Consider the following 23,395-nt stretch of genomic DNA (forward strand, 5'->3'; position numbering starts at 1 on the left):
ATTATATGCAGTTGGTGATTTTTTTTTCTTTTTTTTAATGAATTCTTGCAGTAAAATTGCTATTTTGATACTTTACTTTAAGAATCTGGGTTTTCCCCGGTCTTATTATAACAATGGAATTTTATAATGGAATGGGCATGGGGTTAAGTAACCCAACTGGGGGTTACCTGAACTCAATTAAAAAAAATCGATATAAAATAATAATTTCTAATTTAAAGCTATAGAAATGAAAGGAGCAGTGTCCCTGATGTAGTTGAATAAACGTTGTCAGTACGTTTAATAAGGGGTGTCAATTCAGAGCCGTTTCCTAGAGTTGGGGGTGCCCGGGGAAAAAATAGTGGTAGTACCCCTCTCCCAACTCAAATATTATCGAAAAAGCCGAATCAAAGTGAGAAGTTTTGGTCAAAGTGGGTAACCCCTCAGCCGAAGCCCCTCTGTCACGACGCACGAGGCAGATACTCCGGTTGGGCTCTGCGTCAATTCACGAAGATTTAGCGAGAGGGGGCAATATTCATTTTGCGAAATCTAGAAGGCGCGATTTTGTGTTTTTTGTTTCAATGAAAATTCCAAACACCCATGTATTTGACACTATTAGGTCTTCTTTTACCTTAGTAGCTTTAAAACGACTAATTTCTTGGGTTCAAGTAACCCCGACTTCGGTAAGTCAGGGTAAGGTAACTCAGCACAAAAAATTAACGCTCAAAATCAGCGTAAATCTTCAAGAATTTGTGGTTCAGAAGCTGGTTTAAAATACGTCCGTAATCGAATAAATACGGTCGATTTCAGCTTGAAAACGCTAAGTCTGTCCCGCCCTTTCCTTTCTTTTAATTAAATAAAAAAAATAAGTTTTTTAAACTGAAAGTAAGGAGCGACATTAAAACTTAAAACGAACAGAAATTATTCCGTATATGAAAGGGGCTGTCCCCTCCTCAACGCCTCGCTCTTTACGCTTAAGTTTTTTATTGTTTTAAAAAATAAAGTTGTGAGACAGAGTCAAACTTTAGCGTAAAGAGCGAGGCGTTGAGGAGGGGACAGCCCCTTTCATATACGGAATAATTTCTGTTCGTTTTAAGTTTTAATGTCGCTCCTTACTTTCAGTTTAAGAAACTTGTTTTTTTTTTTTAATTTCTGATCGTTTTTTAGTTAATGCAGCTTTTATTTGCATAAAAATTTTACTTTTCTTTTGCTAAATGGATGTCTTTACAAATTAACTTACGTAACTAACTTCTAGTTGCAAAGTTGCAGATTTTTGCAGATATGAGCTTGAAACCTATGTAATAGGGTTTTCTGATACGCTGAATCTGACGGTGTGATTTTCATTAAAATTCTTTCACTTGTAGGGGATGTCTCCCCCTCTTTAAAAAATCGAGTAAATTTTCTCAGGCTCGTAGCCTTTGATGAGTAATACTAAACTTAATAAAATTTATATATTTTGAATAAGCATTATAAACACATTCTTTGGATACATTTATTGACATCAAAGTTCCGTTTTTAAAAGTTTGGATTACTATTGAGCCGTATCGCTTGTTTTTTTATTGTTTTTTTTATTACATATATGTTATTACGTATATGAGGGGTTTTCCCATTAGTCGAGACCACACTCTCTCCGTTAAAAGTTAAAAAAAAAATTTGATTCACAAACCCCTGAATCACAAAGGCCGTGTAATTAGAAGGGATAGGACTTGTGAAAATAATAAAAAAAAAACTGTATCGTAAATAGTGAGTTATTGACTTTGGGGAGAACCCCCTCACATACGTTATAATTTCTGTTCGTTTTAAGTTCTAATAGTCCTTCTTACATTTCAGTTGAAATGTAATTAGTCCGTATATGAAAGGGGCTGTCCCCTCCTCAACGCCTCGCTCTTTACGCTAAAGTTTTTTATTGTTTTAAAAAATAAAGTTGTGAGACAGAGTCAAACTTTAGCGTAAAGAGCGAGGCGTTGAGGAGGGGACAGCCCCTTTCATATACGGAATCAGTTCTGGGCGTTTCAAGTTTTAATATCGCTCCTTACTTTCAGTTTAAAAAACTTGTTTTTTTTATTTAATTTCTGATCGTTTTTTAGTTAATGCAGCTTTTATTTGCATAAAAATTTTACTTTTCTTTTGCTAAATGGATGTCTTTACAAATTAACTTACGTAACTAACTTCTATATTCGTATATTTTTCTTCTGGCAAAAAATACAAAGTTGCAGATTTTTGCAGATATGAGCTTGAAACCTATGTAATAGGGTTTTCTGATACGCTGAATCTGACGGTGTGATTTTCATTAAAATTCTTTCACTTGTAGGGGATGTTTCCCCCTCTTTAAAAAATTGAGTAAATTTTCTCAGGCTCGTAGCCTTTGATGAGTAATACTAAACTTAATAAAATTTATATATTTAGAATCAGCATTATAAACACATTCTTCTGATACATTTATTGACATCAAAATTCCGTTTTTAAAAGTTTCGATTACTATTGAGCCGTATCGCTTGTTTTTTTATTGTTTTTGTTTTATTACGTATATGTTATTACGTATATGAGGGGGTTCTCCCCTAGTCAATACCACGCTCTTTACGTTAAAAGTTAAAAAAAATTTTGATTCACAAACCCCTGAATCACAACGTCCGTTTAATTAGAATAGATAGCTCTTTTGAAAGCACTAAAAAAAACTGTAGCTTACAGAGTGAGGTATTGACTTGGGGGAGAACCCCCTCACATACGTTATAATTTATGTTCGTTTTAAGTTCTAATATTCCTTCTTACATTTCAGTTGAAAAAACTTTTTTTTTTTATTTAATTTCTGATCGTTTTTTAAATAATGCTTGGAAATCTGGCGCCCCCTTCATAGAAATGTTCCTTACCCCAAAGAAACATCCTCCACGGAAATATTCTCCAGAGTAACCCTTCCTCTAGCCCCCCCCCCTCCAGAAAACATACTTCCTTAAAATGGTTGTATACTTCCCAATAACCAATAAATAATTCTTGAAAGTACGGCGCCCCCTTCATGGCAATTTACCTTCCCCCATGAAAAATTCCTTCATGAACAGATCCTCCAACATAACCACCGACCCCCCCTTCCCACCCACAACCCGAAAAAAAATCTCCAGAAAACTTCTGTATACTTCCGAATAACCAAGACTAAATGTTAACATTGGGTAAAGTTCTTAATTTTTAGCCCTCCCTCTGGGTACTTCGGAGGATTAAGTCATCCTAAAAGACATATTTATCATATTTTCGACCATGCTGAACAAAATGGCTATCTCAAAATGTTGATCGGGTGACTTTGGGAAAAAAAATAAGCATAGGAGAGAGCCTAGTTGTCCTCCATTTTTTTTGGTCACTTGAAAAGAGAACTAGAAATTTTAATTTCCGTTCGAATGAGTCCTCCCACGATATTCTAGGACCACTGGGTCGATACGATCACCCCTGGGGAAAAAAACAACAAAAAAACAAAAAAACAAATAAACACGCATCCGTGATCTTTCTTCTGGCAAACAATGTAAAATTCCACATTTTTGTAGATAGGAGCTTGAAACCTCTACAGTAGTGTTCTTTGATACGCTGAATATGATGGTGTGATTTTCATTAAGATTCTATAACTTTTAGGGGGTCTTTCCTCCTTTTTTTGAAAATCAGCCAAATTTTCTCAGGTGCGTAACTTTTGATGGATAGCACTAAACTTGATGAAAGTTATATATTTGAAATCAGCATTGAAATCTTATTCTTTTCATATATCTATTGGTATCAAAAACCCGTTTTCTAGAGTTTCGGTTACCATTGAGCCGGGTCGCCCCTTACTTACAGTTCGTTACCACGAACTGTTTGATTTAATTGACTATAGTGATGTCACAAGGACCAGGACCAGCAAAGAGAAGTTCTTTTTCACAGGGACAGGAAGCGAGCAATTATTCCTCTCCTCAGGAGCCTATTGTTGCTCTGATGAAAGAAGCCTTCAAATAGATTTAAACAAAACAATGGAACATGTTGTTGGAAACCTCATTTTTCCCCTGGCGATGATGAACTGAGATGAAAAGACCTTTTTACATGCTATGTCTTCTTTATTATCTTCTATTTCTTCCTATGTTGGTTCACCTTTTCTGTTTAATCACACTTTGTCATGCTATTTGTTGGCATATGCATGCAATAAGTTTTCAAAGAGACGTTGAAGAACAAATCAGAATGAATGAAACAAATTCGTGAAAATGATAATATAAGATGAAAAGATGAATTGAAAAATTCCAATGCTAGGCCTCTTTATTATCGTAAGACACTGCTATAATTTAGCTGTGAGGCACTCGTAGTAGACTCGTACCGAGATGTTCGCACTAGGCTTTCGTGACAATTCTAGAAAGAAAATATAATTATTCTGGTTAATGCGACTCATCTCCGGGTATTGAACAAAAATATCCTTCTTCGACAAAGCGTTTTCGGCGATTGCTTGAATTTTTTATAGGTATGTGCAGAACGGATGAAAACGGAGGAAGTTTAAACGATAAAAAAATTGAAAATGTGTGAAATTCTGACATTCTATGTCCCATGTATTGTCATCATGCTAAGTAAAGCTGTGGACTACATGTTTTTCTTGAGTTTTTGATGTTGAATGGCCCAAAAAAGAAGCATTCCCTATAATTATAAAAGAACCTGACAGTTTCCCCTTTAATTGGGATCTTGTTCTTTCCTTTTTCTTTTCATTGCTGTGTTATGGTGCATACAAAGTTTTTTTTTGCAGAAAATAAATAGGTGCTTTATTGTTGCTAAATAAAATAGAAAGCTATCTCTAGAATCTGCTTCTTAGAACCAACAGCAAAAAGTATGGGTTGAAACTGGCAAAAAAGGATGGGTAAAAAAAAACATCAACGCCATCTAACATTTGACAACACTTGGGATTTCTCAAACTTAGTAATATTTTATTCTGTCAGGAACTGATATCAAAGACTTATTATACAAACTAATTTTATAAACTACGCAAATTAAATTAATCCTAATGAAATATAACAAAACATTATGATAAAATAATTCTTTAGAAACAAAATTATGGAAATCTAACCCAATGTAACGTAACCTAACCCTCCCCACGCCTAATGTGCAAATATTTAGCCCAAATTATACAAGTCCAATGCATTCTGTCTAAGTCCAATGCATTGTATTACCGATTATTCTCATTAAAATATACAAATTAAATTACACAAATATCCTGCACGAATTAAATTGATTATTCTTATTAATTACGCAGAAAAAATGCCAATTGTCGCCAAACGGTAGATGGCGCTGAGGGTTTTTCAAACTTTTTAATCATTTTTCTGTTGTGAACTGAGATCAAACAGAAACACTTATTGCTACACTAATTTTCCCAACTACACAAATTAAGTTAATCTTTCTTATTAATTAGATTGAAAAAAATCCCAAGTGTTGCCGGGCGCTAGATGGCGTTAAAGGTTTTATCTTGTCGACACTTCCGCCAGTTCCCATTCTTATAAGTTACCCATACTCTTTGACCAAAAGTTTAGTAAGCCCAATCTCAAAATCATTTGCGAATATATCTTCTTATTTTCTGAACCCTAGACACTTAGAATGTGCACGGTATTTAAGCTCATTTGTGTACTTTTTACGTCATGACTTGTATTTTTTCCTTTTTAAGAGAGCCTCATTTTTCATTTTATGTTGCTGACACAATTTTTAGCTCAAAAGAGATTCTCTTGCTGATTGAAGAAAAAAAAGGAAGTGTTTCATATAATCATCTTCTTCTAAGAAAAGTAATTTACCACAGAAGATGTCTAGCGTATCAGTATTCTATCTTCTTTGCTTACAATCGTTCACGGCTAAATCTTTTCTATCTGGTTTTCTATGATAAATGATAGTTTTTCTTCAAGCTGATTGCAGCTTAGAAAACTGGTCAGTATTTTGGAATCAGATTCTTTTCAGATCTCAGATAGAGGAAAATTGTCTGCGATTAATTTAATAAGAGTTTACGGTTCCCTTGAAACGATTGGAAGATGCTGTTTCACTTTTCTTATTAATTAGAAAATTATGGTGTAATAAAGTATGAATAAATTTCTAACTGATATTTCTTCCACCGGTTGCATCAGTTATCGATTATCGAAATAGTTGATAAGAGTGTTAATAAGAGTGTCAAGAGTGTTAATGTACAAGCCATTTAGAACCTCTTAAACAAGACAAAAAAAATAGTCAACGTTTTTTTTTATGTTTACTAGGAATTTTCTCGAAAGTTTTGTGGTTACAAGACATGGTTTTTTTTCTTGCTTTTTTTTTTTTTTTTTTTTTTTTTTTTTTTTTTTTTTTTTTTGTGGTAAAATTGTGCTGAAACGACCAAATATTAACGTTTATATTTAAAATATTACATTTTCTTGTCAAATTGGCAATTGACCAAAAATATTAAAAGAAATTAGCTTGTTATGATCAGAATTTTCCCCAGAATACCAGGGGGGGGGGTTGTTTAAGTTACGCTGTTACTAGCCTTTTTGGAACCTCTTAAACAAAACAAAACAAAATCAACATTTTTATGTTCACTAGGAATTTTCTCGTAAGTTTTGTGATTGCAAGATATGGTTTTGGCTTTTTTTTTATTTGGTAAAATTGTGCTGAAACGACCAAAAAATATTAATGTTTATATTTAAAATATTACATTTTCTTGCCAAATGACCAAAATTATTTAAAAAAAGCTTGTTGGGATCAAGTGGCTGGTTTCGCCAAGTTGCTAAATGGTTAAAATATTTAAAAAAAACTTGTTGGGGTAAGATGTTGGGGTAAGATTTTCTTAAGAATTTCAGAGGATTCGTTCAATTACGCTGTTACAAGCCACTTTCGAACCTTATGAACCAATTGACTCAGCTCTTTTTTTATGAACTCTAGGAGGTTTCTTGTTAGTTGTGTGATTAGAACATATGTGATTTCGTTTTTTTTTATTTGTTTTAATGCTGTACTAAAAAATGCGAAGAAGTTTCTAAATGTTTCGCTCGTACCGGTTACCTTTACCAGGAGGCTCGGGGAGATTCAATCGATTGGCTCAGGCGGAAATATTTTATTAAATAGTGTTTTTGGGAATCAACTAACACATTGGATATCCGGCAGAAGTAGTCCTCAGTATTTCATATTTCAACTCATTTTAATCGTTAATCGTTTTATTGTTTTTATCGTTTTATCGGAATTTTAATCGTTTTATCTGAATTTCAATCGTTTTGAGAGTTGGTAATGAACACGAGTCACGGCCATGGCTTCCACTTCTGGCTATTTTCCAAAGTTTTTTTTTCGGCCCTGAGCTTAGTTATTTTTGAAACAAAAAGTATGCATAGGCTAGTATAAAATTACCCTGAATATTGTCGAGTTTAACTGGTGGTTTTAGGGACATATCCCTACACCGGAACGTCGAAAGTTGCACTAATTACAGGGGCGGAGGGATGAAAATACCAATGAGGCCGCCCAAGTTTTGTTGGCGCCCCCAAACATTAATTCTGTATTTCCCCCTGCCCCTAAAAATTAATTTAAGTTATTGTATCTTATTTTTTTTCTTTTTTTTTCAAACTTTGGGGCTTCCGTAAGTGAATCCTTGGATATAGTTAGATTCTCTTTGGCAGCCCAGGTTATGCCAGGCCAGCATCGTCGCCTCGGAATCTTGCTTTGCAAAAAAAAAAAAAAAAAAAAAAAAAATATTTACTACCTGTATTTATGGTAAGATTCATAGTGACATCAATTGCTTGACACCTTGCCACTAGTCCTAAAAACTAAGTAATTACCAGCTACGAAGGCAGTTATAGTTACGAAAGACAAAATTCTCCAGAGACAACAATGCTCGTTAAATTTTTATGTTAAATTTTTTATGTTAACATCTTTTTCACATTTTAACATTTGAATTTTTTCTTAACATGATGTATTAGCATTTTTGTTTAAAAACAACTCTTGTAAAAAAAAAAGAAATGCCAAATTTGTTTCTCTTGTCAAACAACAAATCACCAAATAAACTGGCACTGACATAATTCATCACCATCAATAAATGCCGATTTGTTCACTGAACCATCAATAGCTAAAAAAAAATGAATAAAAATAAAGGATGCTTAAAAAAATTACAAAAGTTGCATAATGGGCTAAAAAAAACAAGAGGTTAAAATATGGTTAAAAATAGAAAGAAGTGGAAAAAATTCTTTACTAAAAGATAATACTATAAACAAAAAATGACGTTTAATTGCGCTTCTACCAGAAATTTTGCCATGAATTTGAGTCAGAATGGGACTTTTGACCGTTTCCCCCTGGAAAGGAAATTTTTATTGAGCTTTAGGGGAAGGGTTGACGAGGAAATAGTTCCTAGATCTAGGAATTAATCAAAAACCTTCCGACCAAATTGACAAGTTCTGAACTCTTTTTTTAACGTCTTACATTTGTAAAATAAATTTGGTAGTAAATGAACTTATTTCTTATTATTTATGCCAACGGATTCGTAACAAGAAATTTCTAATGCATTCCTATTTCTATCCAAAATCGTTGGTTTAAAGCACACCCGAAAATAAAAAATAGATGGCGTCGACGTCCAGGTTTATATGACCATAAAGGAAAGCTGATGACGGCAGTTAAATATATTTATATATTTTATGCAGAAAAGGGGCCACTTCCTGGATATCTTGTTTCCATATTTCTCCTTATTATTTCTATAACTAAGTATTTTTGTAAATAAGAATTTCTATAAATATTTATATAGTCTTTGTAGACATATTGGATCTCTTATTTCTATTTATATACTTTTTGTTTCCAAAACTAAATAGATTTATGTATTCTGTGCTGAAATGGATTATGCTTCTGGCTAGTTCTGGGATATCTTTTTTATACCTCTTTTATGCTTAAATATATTTACGAAAATGTATTTAAATATATTTCTATATGTGATGTTGTAATTTGATTACTTATAGGACGATAAAATAAAAGTTCAAAATAGGGATTAAATCCTTTTTAATAGACAGTGTATAATAAATTTCACAAAAAATACCAGATATTTAGGTGACATGTACTGTGGCCGTCATCAGTAGTAAAACTTTTATTTTACCGTCATTGATTGGCAGTGTGGTCTCCGAAATTATCTGCTCGTGACCGTCATCAGTTTTACTACTGATGACGGTCACTGTACATGTGACCGAAATATCTGGTATTTTTTGTGAAATTTATTATACACTGTCTATAAAAAGGATTTAATCCCTATTTGAACTTTTATTTTATCGTCATGGAAAGGCAGTGTGGTCTCCGAAATTATCTATTATTTCTAGGATAATTTTTTTCTGTCCTCAGGGCCAGGGGCGAGTCTCCAGCATTTTTATTGTTGGGGGGGGGGCAAGAGGGGTCCATATCTGGATAGTCAAAGGGCATGGGATGTATAATTTTTTTTCTCCACATTATTGGGGGGCAACTGCTCCCCCCTTGCTACCCCGAGTGACGCCCCTGTCCCCCCTTTGCCACCCCCGAACGACGCCCCTGCTCAGGGCGTGTCAATTGAGGAGGGGAATTGCACTCCCTTAATTTTTTGTGCCTCCCACCAAATCTTGAAAATTACCTTTTTGACGTTTTCCCTGCAAAAAGACATCCCTCCTGTAAGTTTTGAAAAACACGTTTTGCCCACCTCCTAAATTTTCTTGAATTGACGTTCCTGCCAGCCCTTATCCTCCTTAAAAGGATATGAATTTTCTTTTGCATTTATATTTTCATACGAAATTGGATCATTTTTACGTTTTATCAACACATAAAGGTGTCTTCTTTATCATGGGTTTTGTAAAATAAACCGAAGACGGGCGAATCTAATTTTCCTTGTGCTTTTTAGAAAAAGAAGACTGTTTCTAAAATAGACGCCATGCCCTCTTGAGACGCCATTGAGGGTAATGGTTTGGTTTTTAGCTTGTATTATCTATTCAGACGATTTAATTAATTTAATAAATTAACTATTTTAAAAATTAATTTTAGGTAATAAATGATTAATTGAATAACAAAATTAATTGATTTTATTTATATAATTTAATAAAGACGTTTTTAAACTTTTGATATTGTAGAGTTGTAATCCGAAGAACGGCCCTAATACGAAACCTTAATATCAATCAGAAATAAGATTTCCAAATGGAATAGGTAGGGTATCACTGCACATAGATGAAGAATTATAAACCTTAGGCTGCTTAAACTAAAGGGCATTTATTTTGAAGTTTTTATGATGATGTTTAACCCCACCCCCCAGGATGAATTCCATTGTTTTCTGCATCATTACATTGACTAGTCACAGTTATTCTATTTTGACTGGAGTTTTTTGCTTTAACAAATTTTTTAAAATCTCAACTGGCTTGACAGTAATGGTAACCTTTACTCTTGGTATTCTTTACTTTTTCTAGTGATGGTAACTTTTACTAATAGTAAAAAAGTGAGGTGTCACATTAACTAGTCACAGTTATTCTCTTTTGTTTTTTTTGCTTTAACAATTTTATTTTAAATATCAACTGGCTTGACAGTAATGGTAACCTTTACTCTTGGTATTCCTTACTTTTTCTGGTGATGGTAACTTTTACTGATAGTAGAAAAGTTGTAATATCACATAAACTAGTCGCAGTTATTCTTTTTTGACTGAAGTTTTTTGCTTTAACATTTTTTTTTAATCTCAACTGGCTTGACAGTAATAGTAACCTTTACTCTTGGTATTCTTTACTTTTTCTAGTGATGGTAACTTTTACTAATAGTAAAAAAGTGAGGTGTAACATTAACTAGTCACAGTTATTCTCTTTTGGTTTTTTGCTTTAACAATTTTATTTTAAATATCAACTGGCTTGACAGTAATGGTAACCTTTACTCTTGGTATTCCTTACTTTTTCTGGTGATGGTAACTTTTACTGATAGTAGAAAAGTTGTAATATCACATAAACTAGTCGCAGTTATTCTTTTTTGACTGAAGTTTTTTGCTTTAACAATTTTTTTTTAGGTGAACTGGCTTGACAGCGATGGTAACCTTTACTCTAGATAATATTAACTTTTTCTCCAGATGGTAACTTTTAATGAAAGTAAAAAAGTAAGGTATTACATTAACTAGTCACAGTTTCTCTTTTGATTGAAGTTTTTTGCTTTAGTAATTTGTTTTAAAGGTCAACTGGCTTGACAGTGATGGTAACCTTTACTCTTGGTAATCTTTACTTTTTAATGTTGGTAACTTTTACTAATAGTAAAAAAAAGTCAGGTATCTTATTAACTAGTCACAGTTATTCTCTTTTATCTGAAGTTTTTGCTTAAACAGATTTTTTTTTAGGTCAACTGGCTTGACAGTGATGGTAACCTGATAACAGAGGGCGTTGAGGTGTTTAAAGATTTGCTTCAAGATAACTTGAGAACAAACGTTAAATCTGTTTTGAAGCTTATTCCGAAGCAAGAATTTCACAATAAAACATTCACGTGCCAGGTTAGCTACTTTTCCATTTTTCACCTCCAATAATACATATTCGAAATGAATGCCTCAATCTGCTTCAAAAAGGATCCACAGAACTACTTTTCTGTTAAAGTTTTGAGGGTAAGAGGGAGGTGGCAGAGGGGTTCCGGGGCCAAATTGTTCATCTAGCTTGTTTTTATGCCGAATATAATTTCTTAGCAGTATTTCGCCCTCGCTCTGAAATCTTCCCCTACTGAAACACTGCTTGGGGTTTTTGAGTCATCCCCTTCCCTACAAGAATAAAATAAGACACATTCTGCAAAAAATTCTAATTCTTAGTAGCTAAGTAGAGAGAGGGGGGGGGGCTAACCATATTTAAATTCATAAGCTTCATCCCCTCCTCATCTGTCCAAAAAAAAGAGAGTGGTCTATGATTGACTGTTTGATAGTTTGTTATTTCTGGCTCATCCTACACTTTCCTACTCTTTTTCTCTCTTTTTTTCTGCCTTTTTAGCCGATATTTTACTGCGCCTATAAATATGTCCGCTTTAAATTTTATGTTTATTCTAGCTCTAATTTTTTCCTCTCATAATTTATTTGTCTTGTGACAAAAGAACCTTCGCTGTGCATGCAGAAAACTGATATTATCTCTGTTTGCTTTCTTTAATATTTCATTTTATTCAAGTATCGAGTAAAAAAAAAAATACTTTGCTTTTTCTGTAGACAAAATGATTATCGTTCGAATTTCTTTTTATGAAGTTTCCTCCAGTTGAATTATTCTAATTAAAGAAGTTCATTCTAAGGTCTCCTGCTTTTTGTGACCACTATTATAATGCACAGAAATTTCACCTATACCCATAGATGGACACGGGCCTGATGCTTGGGGGCCTCAACAAAAGGGATTGAATGCCTCAAAACGCCGATTTTAAACCCAATTTTTATATTCTCCTACTCGGACGTACTTTGGACCGGTCTCTACTGTTTTCCGGTACGTACGGTCTACGCCTATAAAAAAGGAAGACAAATTAGTTAGAAATTATCCCTACTGCACTTAAACGATAAGCTTCATATTGCCCTTTATGTCCAAAGTAAATTCAAGAGAAAGAGTAATTTCTCATTAAGCAGGGGCGTCGTTTGGGGGTGGCAAAGGGGGCAGTTGCCTCCCCCCCCCCAATAACGTGGAGAAACAATATTATACATCCCATGCCCTTTGACTATCCAGATATGGACCCCTCTTGCCCCCCCCCCAATAAAATGCTGGAGGTTCGCCCCTGTCATTAAGGTAAGTCCTGTACACAAATTTTTTCATCCAATGGATTGTTTTATTGACGATACAGACGTCCAGACGGTCCAGGTCCAGACGGGCCGAAAGCTTTGTACACCACAACTTTGATGTGGCTCCACAATTTTAATAATTTTCCCTATGCTTTCTTATATTTTTTGTATTTCTTAACTATTTCTAAGATTTATCGTAGAGTTCTCTGTGATAAGAGAAGGTATACCTGGGAAAAAAGAGTTGCTACTTCCAGATGTCTTAAAAAGTACGTCTCTACAATTCATCTGTTGAATAGCGAGGTATATTTGAAATGTGTTTATTAAAGGAAATCTGAGTTGATTGATTAAAAGGAGTGTTTTGAATGTGATATGAATTTGAAAGAGTAATTCTCGCTCATGCAGAGCCGTTCCTGGGGGGGGGGCGGTTCAGCTGCCCCAGGTGCCGCAGCTGGGGGGGGGGGGGTGCTCTGGCTGGGGGTTGTCCACTTCGATCTAAATTTCCACTTTGAATTGGCTTTCTTTTCTTATATTTGAGTCATGAGGGGGGGGGGGGTGGAGGCTGTAATTAGTTTTTACCCGGGCACTACCAACCCTAGGAACGGCTCTGCACTCATGTACGTTAATATGACCTTTGCTTTTTTTGTGTTGTAGCCTTTATTGGCTTTAAATACAATTGATCGTTATCATTTTATCCGGGGGGGGGGGGTCTTAGTTATTTCTTATTTCATTAATATTTGGATTGACAAACTTTAAAATACATCTCAAGAAAGTTTTTTGCGGATAAAATCTGGGAAAAAGAGTAATTACTCATTAAGATAAGGTCTGTATTGAGCTTGTCCTTTCAATACATTACTTTATTGAGGGGGATGGTAATTCTAAAGGAGATCAATGATGAAAAGAATATAAATTGTCGTTAATTGACAAGCTGTCATGCGAGTTGTCATTTAACGAATAACCGTCCTTTGGCAAGCATAGCATGAGCAAATTTTCTTAATTCAAAGAAAATCAAATTAGTACATTGAAAGATGGAGGATGAAATCTATTACTAAACGTTGTATCCCCGCCTAAGATCCCTTTCAGGCCATAGGGAAAATAAACTATGTGTTCATTTCGAAAAGGGTATCTCTAATAAGCTATATTTGATATAAAGAAAGTGGATCTGGTAATTTTTTCATTTTGGAGGTATTCATCTCTTATTGGTCATTACTACGGTTTTACGAAAAAATATTGCAACAGCGGCCGCAGGGATTTTTTTATGCCGAAAAAACTTTTTTTTTTGATAATTTGAATAAGAAGTGCCCAGAAATTCAAGAGAATTTAGAACTTCAGTCGGGTGGGGGAGAACCCTGAGGTCTTCCCTCCTCTTCTTACGTTCCTGGAATTTGAAATCATTTGCTAAAATTAAAAAGAATAGACAAATTAAATTTAGAAAGAAAATTAGAAAAAAGCTAATTAAAATGAGAAAGAACATTGGTTATTTGTTTATTTAAATACAGGTGAAGATGTAGAACAAATCTGGATGTGCATGTTTTGAAAGTACACCGCACATTGGAAATTCTGAAAATAACTGAAGCCTAATTGTGGCAGCTTGGAGCAGATGTATTAGGTTTTTAGAATGGGGAGGTAGATCCAATAGGGACTGAGGCAGTGTGATTAGGCCAGAAATTTAGAGTAAATGCATGTTAACGGTGTGTTAAAGAGGCGCTCGAAACAACGTATGACTCTACCAAGGCCGTATCTAGGGTTTTTGATAAACTTTTAAAAACGCATCAGAAATTTGTTTATATGCATTCATATTTGGCTACGTTTTTACGGGCCGGACAAACATTTCAGATTGTGGGTTTAAGCCCCCCGCCTGATATGGCCTTGCTTTCTACCCTATCTTAATTCCTTTGTGCACACAATCTCGCAAAAGAAAATTCTGCAATTACTTTTTGCTTCGGGCCTTAAAACTCACTGTTTTGGGTTCAGCCCTTCCCCCCAAAGAATTTCGTGGTACCCCGGTCATATTTTGGCTGTATAAACCAATATTGATGCAGGTATCGCTATAGAAAGGAACTGACAGTACGTTAAGACGATCCCCTCGGCTTTCATTTTTAGCCTATTTTTGCAGTTCAGATTTTAAAATTTTTAAAAAATGTAGCCTAACCAAATTTTTCATACATTTTTTATTTTTTTTGTACACTCCCCCCCTCCCCTGAAAAAAACCCACACCCAAACCAAAATATTGGATATGCCCTTGTTTCTATCAACATAATTTGAATGGGAAAATTGAAAAGTTTGAGATTTTGAAAATAAAAAGATTTTTTCTGTTGGAAAATTTTGGAACTTCTGGTAATTTTTTCCTTTCGGAACTTTTGGAAAATTTTGCTTCTTTTTAAAAGGTTAAACTTTACGACAGTTTAAAATCTCTGATTTTTAAATTTGGAGAAAAAAAATGTGCATCTTGGACAAGCTTGCCAAATATTATAAGATAACAAACCTATTGATACCAAGACGGTGTAGATTGCAAGATGGTTACATAATGGGCACCAAGATTCAAAACTTCTATTTTTGCCATAAATTTTTCTGCTTTTTGGCATCAGGACGTATTTTTTCCCTTTCTTGAGACGTTGTCCCCTCCTCAAAGCATCGCTCTTTACGCTAAAGTTTGACTCTTTCTCACAAGTCTGTTTTTTTAAACAATAAAGAACTTTAGCGTAAAGAGTGAGGCGTTTAGGAGGGGACATCCCCTTTCATATACGGACTAATTTCTGTTCGTTTTAAGTTTTAATGGCGCTCCTTACTTTCAGTAAAAAAAATTTTTTTTTTTATTTAATTGCTAATCGTTTTTTAAATAATACTGGGAAATCCGGCGCTTTCTTCATAGCAATGTCTCTCCCCCATGAAAACTTCCTCCATGAAAATTCCTCTGACGTAACCCTGGCCCCCCCCCCACTACCAGAAAAAAAACCTGAAAAAGTCTGTATACTTCCCAATAACCAATACTAGCCTATATGTAAATATTGGGAAAAGTTCATAACTTGCAGCCCTTCCCCCGGGGACTGTGGGGGATTAAGTCATCCTCAAATACATAGTTATTATATTTTCCGACCATGCTGAACGAAATGCCTATCTCAAAATTTTGATCGGCTGACTTTGGGAAAACAATTAGCGTGAGAGGGGGCCTTGTTGCCCTCCATTTTTTGGTCACTTAAAAAGGGTACTAGAACTTTTAATTTCTGTTCGAATGAACCCTCCTGCGATGTTCTAGGACCAATGGGTCGATACGATCAACCCTGAAAAACCAAAAAAATTAAAATAAAAAAATAAAAAAAATAAACGCATCCGTGATCTTTCTTCTGGGTTCCGGTGATTTCCCTCCGATAAAATTCCCCCGGTAATTTCTCCCCGGAAATTTCCCCCCGTAGGAGATCCCTCCCGGAAATTTCTTACCCATTGATTCCCCCCCCCCCAGGAGATTCCCCCCAGAGAGATGACCCACCGTCATTTTCCCCCGCTGAAAACACCTCTCCCCCCTCTCGGAAATAATTACCACCGAAGATTACCCTTGCCTCAGACTTATTTGCATCGGATGTCACCCATGAATCAAAAATTGTTGCAAAATTATTCTGTTTCCTGGCGGCCTAAAATATAAGAGCGAGTGGAGTACACTTTTTAATTGCCAAGTAAATAGTTGGTTATACACGGTTAAAACGCTACACTTTAAAATAATATTTCTTGCTATAAGCCTCAGGTACTCCAGCGTCCCGACGTTCCCGTAGTTTCCCATCTGTCGTAGATTTCTGGCATTTAAATCCACATACTTTTTCTTAATTGGTTCACTGGATTGTCCCGCATTTGCTTGAATCACAACCGCCCTGTTAAGTGCTTGTTCGCGCTTGAGGATGTCCAAGAACGTCCAAAAGGCTAGGGTGATGAGCCGAAACTGAAGACTGCAATCTTCTATGATAACCCTCAACAGTGTTGTTTGTCCTGGGGAGTTCATCTTTCGCTCTGTCGAACATATTCCAGACACGGGGCGGAAAGTTACAAGGTGCTCTCCTACTGCTACGACAGCTGTGAATGCAGAATGTACCTCCGAAATGGGCACGAATGCAAGAGCAGGGGGGGGAGAATCTCCTACGGGGGGAAATTTCCAGGGGGGAATCTCCTACAGGGGAAAATTTCCGGGGGGGAATTACCGAGGGGAAATATCCGGGGGAACTTTCTCGGGGGAAATCTCCTAGACCCCTTTCTTCTGGCAAAAAATACAAAATTCCATATTTTTGTAGATAGGAGCTTGAAATTTCTACAGTAGGGTTCTCTGATATGCTGAATCTTATGGTATGATTTTCATTAGGGTTCTATGATTTTTAGGGGGCGTTTCCCCCTTTTTTTGAAAATAAGGCAAATTTTCTCAGACATGTAACTTTTGATGGGTAAGACCAAACTCAATGAAACTCAATTTGAAATCAGCATAAAAATCTGATTCTTTTGATGTATCTATTGGTATCAAAATTCCGTTTTTATAGTTTCGGTTACTATTGAGCCGGGTCGCTCTTACTTACAGTTCGTTACCACGAACTGTTTGATGAGATTTTACGACTTTCTCATAGGACCCTGTTATTTGCATTATTAACTGATTTCTGCTCTTTTACGAACTCTTGTGAAAAACCTCATTTCCCCTAAAAGCTCCTGTGTATATACTGCCGTAAAGTTTATCATTTTAAAAAGAAGCAACATTCTCCAAAAGTAGTGTAAGAAAAAATTTCCCAAACGAAAAAACTTCCATATTATCTTATTCTTAAACTTTTCAATTTTCCCACCCGAATTATGTTGATTGAAAATATTTAAGATGAAAAATTAAATCGCTTGTGAAGCCATACTTTCACGCTTTGTGATAAAATGTAGCTTGTAACTTCATTAAGTCGTTTCTTGAAAGAGCCCTTTTAACGCCGTTTTGATTGCAAGGGATTGTCACCTTTCAAAATTAGTATGTACTTGGTGGCGCATGCCACGCGTGATGAAAGCGTGCCACACATGATGCGAAGAATTCTTTATGTGGTGCAAAATGATGTGGCGTGGAGGAAGCGTATCTCGTGTGGTAGACAGAATATGTTGTATATAATTTATAGTTAATAGTTAATGTAAAAAAATAAGATGAAATATTTTGGAATTGAAATAATAATAAAGTGAAGAAAGGAAAAGAATTGTTGGTCTTTCAAGTGTTAACTTTTTAATTTACATGTGCGCTATTATTTGATTGCAGCATTGAAAGAATTGTCCAAACTAGCAAGCTTTTTGATATTTTTTGTTATAAAAGTTTTTTTTATTGTTTTAGGTATCCCGTGAGTTCTTGCTTGCTTTTTACTATTAATTTTTTTCCTCTAATTGTAATTTATTTGCTAAGGCTGAGTTTTTTTTTCTGTATCAAACAGAATTCTTTTATTTCAGGCTCAAAATGCAGCCGAACGAAGTCCCAGAGTAGCCACTATACGTTTGGAAGTTAAATATGCCCCAAAAGTAACTGTTAAAGTCATCAACAGTAAAATAACTGAATTAGATACTGTTAAGCTGAACTGCAGTGCTGAAGGTAATCCATCAAAAATGGATTACAAATGGTATGTCAATAATGAGGTAAGTTAAATTCTTTATTTAAAAATTAATTAATTTTTTTAGGTTTGATAATTTTTCATTTGTCGGCGAATTGGGCTAAGAGTTTCCACTTATTGGTTAAAATTTTTAAGTTGGACAAGGAGGGGGGGGGGGTACTAGAATACCCCAAAATTTATTTAATCATGTTTTTTCATCTAAATCAACAATTTCACCTATTTAAAAACTTGTTTATACACCATATATTCCTGTAATATATGTATTGATTCCTCAAGTCTTTTTTTTTTTTTTTTTTTTTTTTTTTTTTTTTTTCATGATCGTTAATATTTTTGTATATAACTATAATCCCCCTGACTATCGTCTAATTTTATTTGTCACTGATTATACGTTATATACTTATTACCACACTAAGATTAAAAATAAAACAACCTAGTAGTAGAATGGCCTTATTGACTACAAACGGGGCTCCTTATATGGGCATAGAATACTGACGGGGCACCATATATGGGCAGAGAGTCATTAGCGAGAACACGTTGTTAATGTGGTCAATGACCTAAGTTGATGGAGTAATCAAAGTGTGTCAACAAAAACAACATCGACCTTGAAAGTCACTCAGAGATTGCACTAACAACAAAGATAACAGCAAAGAGGTATATGGTCAATCTATGGGCATAGAATACTGACGAGGCACCAAATATGGGCATAGAGTCATTAGGGAGAACACGTGGTTAATGGGGTCAATGACCTAAATTTCACAACAACAACATCGCCCTTGACTTTCGCTGAGAGCGTGCACTTACAACAACAACAACATCGACCTTGGAACACCTGTGCTGTCGACCTCAATTCACCTATCGTGAATCAATAATTCCCCTTAGAAACAACAAATTAATTTCCCCTTTCTTGACAGATCAATCAATCAATGACATCATCTGTCAGACTTTAAAAATTTTCGCCTAGAAACATTTCTCCAGGAATAGATCCAAATCATTAATGTCTTTGCCTCGGGAACAGTTCTACTGGTCGAACTCCAAAGGATATTAATAACCAAAGGCCATGGAAACAATTAGGCAAGAAACATCTTAGCGATGAATTGTTTTAGCGCGCGAAAAGGTTTCATATTAATTTGAAATGCGTTAGCGCAGAGATGCCAATAACAAAGGAACACGCAGAATTTACGTTTAAGGATTATTTGGGCGAAACTGTTTTAGACAGGTTATGGAACTATTTCGGCGAAACAGATAGAGACATTTTAAAAGAAGATTTTTGAAGAGATTTTAGAAGAGAATTTGAGTATGGTCGTTATAATACACAAGTTTCATTTGAACAGTGTTGTGAGGTCCTCTAACCCAACCCCAAAGGGTTCCAATCCTCCTACCCCAACCCCGAAGGAAGCCCCCGGTCCTCAAAGCCCCCCAAACTCCCAAAGGGCCACCGGCTTCCCCAAAGGCCCACCCAGACCCCCAAAGGCCATCCCCAGGCCCCAAATGTCCCCCAGGCTCCCAACTGTCCCACCGGACACTCAAAGGCCCCCCAAGCTCCCAAAGGGCCACCGGCGCCCCAAAGGCCCACCCAGCCCCCCAAATGCCCGCCCCGGGCCCCCCAAAGGCACATCGAGCTCCCAAAGGACCCACGGGGTCCCTAAGGCCCTCCACCGGTCCCCAAATGGCCCCCAGGCCCCCAATGGCCCTCCCGGCGCCCCAAAGGCCCCCCCCGACCCCCAAATGCCCTCCCCCGACCCCAAAGGCCCACTCCCCGTCCCCAAAGGTTCTCCCGAGCTCCCCGAGGACCACCGACCCACAAGGGACCCACAGACTCTCAAAAGCTCTCCCCGAGCACCCGTCTTTCATTGATGTGTGTTGTCTGAAACCTATGATTTGGGATGTGTAGTTTGCTACTTCAGTCTTTTCTGAGCTAAGTTTTTATAGTATTTCCTAGGTGAATGTTGTCTGAAACAAATAGTTTGGGATGAGTAGTTTGATATTTCAGTCTTTTACGAGCTAGGTTTCTTAGCCTTTCGTTGGTGTGTGTTGACTGAAACTTATGATTTGGGATATGTAGTTTGCTATTTTTGACTTTTCTGAGTTGGATTTCTTAGTCTTTCATAGGTGTGTGGTGTCTGAAACCTATGATTTGGGATATGTAGTTTGCTATTTTAGACTTTTCTGAGCTAGGTTTATTAGCATTTCAGAGGTATGCGGTGTCAGAAAATTATGATTTGGGATGTGTAGTTTGCTATTTCAGGCTTTTCTGAGCTAAGGTTTTCTAGTATTTCGTAGGTGAATGTTGTCTGAAACCAATAGTTTGGGATTAGTAGTTTGCTATTTTTGAATTTTCTTAGCTAGGTTTATTATTCTTTATTTGGTGTGATTTGTCTGAAACCTATGATTTGGGATATTTAGTTTGCTATTTTTTACTTTTCTGAGCTGGATTTCTTTAGTCTTTCATAGGTGTGTGTTGTCTGAAACCTATGATTTGGGATGGGTGGATTGCTACTTTTGACTTTTCTGAGCTGGATTTCTTAGCCTTTCATAGGTGTTTGTTGTCTGAAACCTATAGTTTGGGATGACTAGTTTGCTATTTTTGACTTTTCTGAGCTAGGTTTCTTAGCCGTTCATAGGTGAGTGTTGTCTGAAACCTATGATTTGGGTTATGTAATTTGCTATTTCCGACTTTTCATAGCTAGATTTCTTAGTCGGTCGTAGGTATGTGGTGTCTGAAACCTATGATTTGGGATGTGTGGGTTGCTGTTTTTTGACTTTTCTGAGCTGAATTTCTTAGTCTTTCATAGGTATGTGGTGACCGAAACCTATGATTTGGGATGGTTAATTTGCTATTTTCGACTTTTCTGAGCTAGATTTCTTAGCCTATCATATGTGTGTCCTTTCAAAAAATTATGATTTGGGAGGTGTAGTTTGCTTTTTGGACTTTTCAGAGCTAGGATTCTTAGTCACTCATAGGTGATGGTTGTCTGAAACTTCTGGTGTGGGATGTTTACTTTACTATTTCAGAATTTTATTATCTAAGGTTTATAAGAATTACTTATTTTAATGAAGTATTAAACTTAGGTTGATTTTTAAGTCGTGAAATCTACATGGATTTTCTTATTGGTTTGTATTAGTCTTTCATCTGAGAATAGTTTACGAAAACTATGATTTGTGATTTGTAGTTTGCTATTTTTGACTTTTCTGAGCTAGTTTTCTTAGACTTTCATAGGTATGTATTGTTAGAACATTATGATTTGGGATGTGTAGTTTGCTATTTCAGGCTTTTCTGAGCTAAGGTTTTCTAGTATTTCGTAGGTGACTGTTGTCTGAAACCAATAGTTTGGAATGAGTAGTTTGCTACTTTTGACTTTTCTGAGCTAAGTTTCTTAGTCTTTCGTTGGTGTGTGTTGACTGAAACCTATGATTTGGGATATGTAATTTGCTATTTTTGACTTTTCTGAGCTGGATTTCTTAGTCTTTCATAGGTTTGTGTTGTCTGAACCCTATGATTTGGGATGACTAGTTTGCTATTTTTGACTTTTCTGAGCTAGGTTTCTTAGCCGTTCATAGGTGAGTGTTGTCTGAAACTTATGAGTTTGGGATGACTAGTTTGCTATTTTGAACTTTTCAGAGCTATGATTCTTAGTCCGTCATAGGCGTTTGTTGTCTGAAACTTCTAGTTTGGGATGAGTAGTTTCGCTATTTCAGGCTTTTCTGAGATAAGGTTTCTTAGTCTTTCATAGGTGAATGATGTCTGAAACCTATGATTTGGGATATGTAAATTACTATTTCGGGCTTTTCTGAGTGGGATTTCTTAGTCTTTCCTAGGTGTGTGTTGTCTGAAACCTATGATTTGGGATGGGTGGATTGCTACTTTTGACTTTTCTGAGCTGAATTTCTTAGCCTTTCATAGGTGTTTGTTGTCTGAAACCTATAGTTTGGGATGACTAGTTTGCTATTTTTGACTTTTCTGAGCTAGGTTTCTTAGCCGTTCATAGGTGAGTGTTGTCTGAAACCTATGATTTGGGATATGTAAATTACTATTTCGGACTTTTCTAAGCTGGATTTCTTAGTCTTTCGTTGGTATGTGTTGTCTGAAACCTTTGATTTGTGATGGATGGATTGCTACTTTTTAATTTTCTGAGCTGGATTTCTTAGCCTTTCATAGGTGTTTGTTGGCTGAAACCAATAGTTTGGGATGACTAGTTTGCTTTTTTTGACTTTTCTGAGCTATATTTCATAGCCTTTCATTGGTGTTTCCTTACAGGAAATTATGATTAGGGAGATGTAAATTACTATTTTGAGGGTTTCTGAGGTGGATTTCTTAGTCCTTCATAGGTATGTTTTGTCTGAAACCTGTGATTTGGGATGTGTGGGTTGCTATTTTTTTACTTTTCTGAGATGGATTTCTTAGCCGTTCATAGGTGAGTGCTGTCTGAAACTTATGATTTGGGATGGTTAATTTGCTATTTCCGGCTTTTTATTAGCTAGGTTTCATAGCCTTTCATAGGTGTATGTTGTCAGAAAATTACGATTTGGGATGTGTAGTTTGCTATTTGAACTTTTCAGAGCTAGGATTCTTAGTCCATCATAGGTGTTTGTTGTCTGAAACCAATAGTTTGGGATGACTAGTTTGCTATTTCAGACTCTTCTGAGCTAGATTTCTTAGCCATTCATAGGTGTGTGTTGTCTGAAACTTAGGATTCGGGATATTTAAATTACTTTTTCGATATTTTCTGAGTTTTACACTAATATATTTTAACAAACACGACAAATTACAAGCCAACACACGTCAAATCATACGAAAACTAAATAATCGACACACAAAAACATGCACACACACACACACAAAAACTTACACCAGAACGCAACCAATAACTCAAACATGCACTAACTAACATGCACACAAAACCTACCAAGTACAAAACCACTTAACCACCCCCACAAACTTAAACCCACACCCAAATACTTACACACACACACAAAATTTACACACACACAAGAAAAATGAAGCACACACAAAAAAAAACACACAAATACACAAAAAAAAATGACAAAGTACAAATAAATATAAAAAGAACATTAAAACATACATGCACACGAAAAATTACACACACGCACAAATCTGACACGCACACACACCAACTTACACACACACACGAAAACT

At 35.7% G+C, this 23,395-nt stretch overlaps 1 protein-coding gene across 1 annotated transcript in view; it reads left to right on the forward strand.

The window, feature by feature from the left end:
- Nucleotides 1-23,395, forward strand: part of LOC148950046 (irregular chiasm C-roughest protein-like) — a 236,950-nt gene that overhangs the window by 117,416 nt on the left and 96,139 nt on the right. The window contains exons 4-5 of the mRNA XM_089092086.1: nucleotides 11,255-11,404; nucleotides 18,083-18,265. Of these exons, the coding sequence (XP_088948212.1) occupies nucleotides 11,255-11,404; nucleotides 18,083-18,265 (333 nt within the window). The remainder of the gene's footprint in view (nucleotides 1-11,254; nucleotides 11,405-18,082; nucleotides 18,266-23,395) is intronic.

The sequence above is a fragment of the Artemia sp. Qi Xiang Cuo genome, chromosome 7 (genome assembly GCF_049724085.1).
Source record: "Artemia sp. Qi Xiang Cuo chromosome 7, ASM4972408v1, whole genome shotgun sequence".
Classification (NCBI taxonomy): Eukaryota; Metazoa; Arthropoda; class Branchiopoda; order Anostraca; family Artemiidae; genus Artemia; species Artemia sp. Qi Xiang Cuo.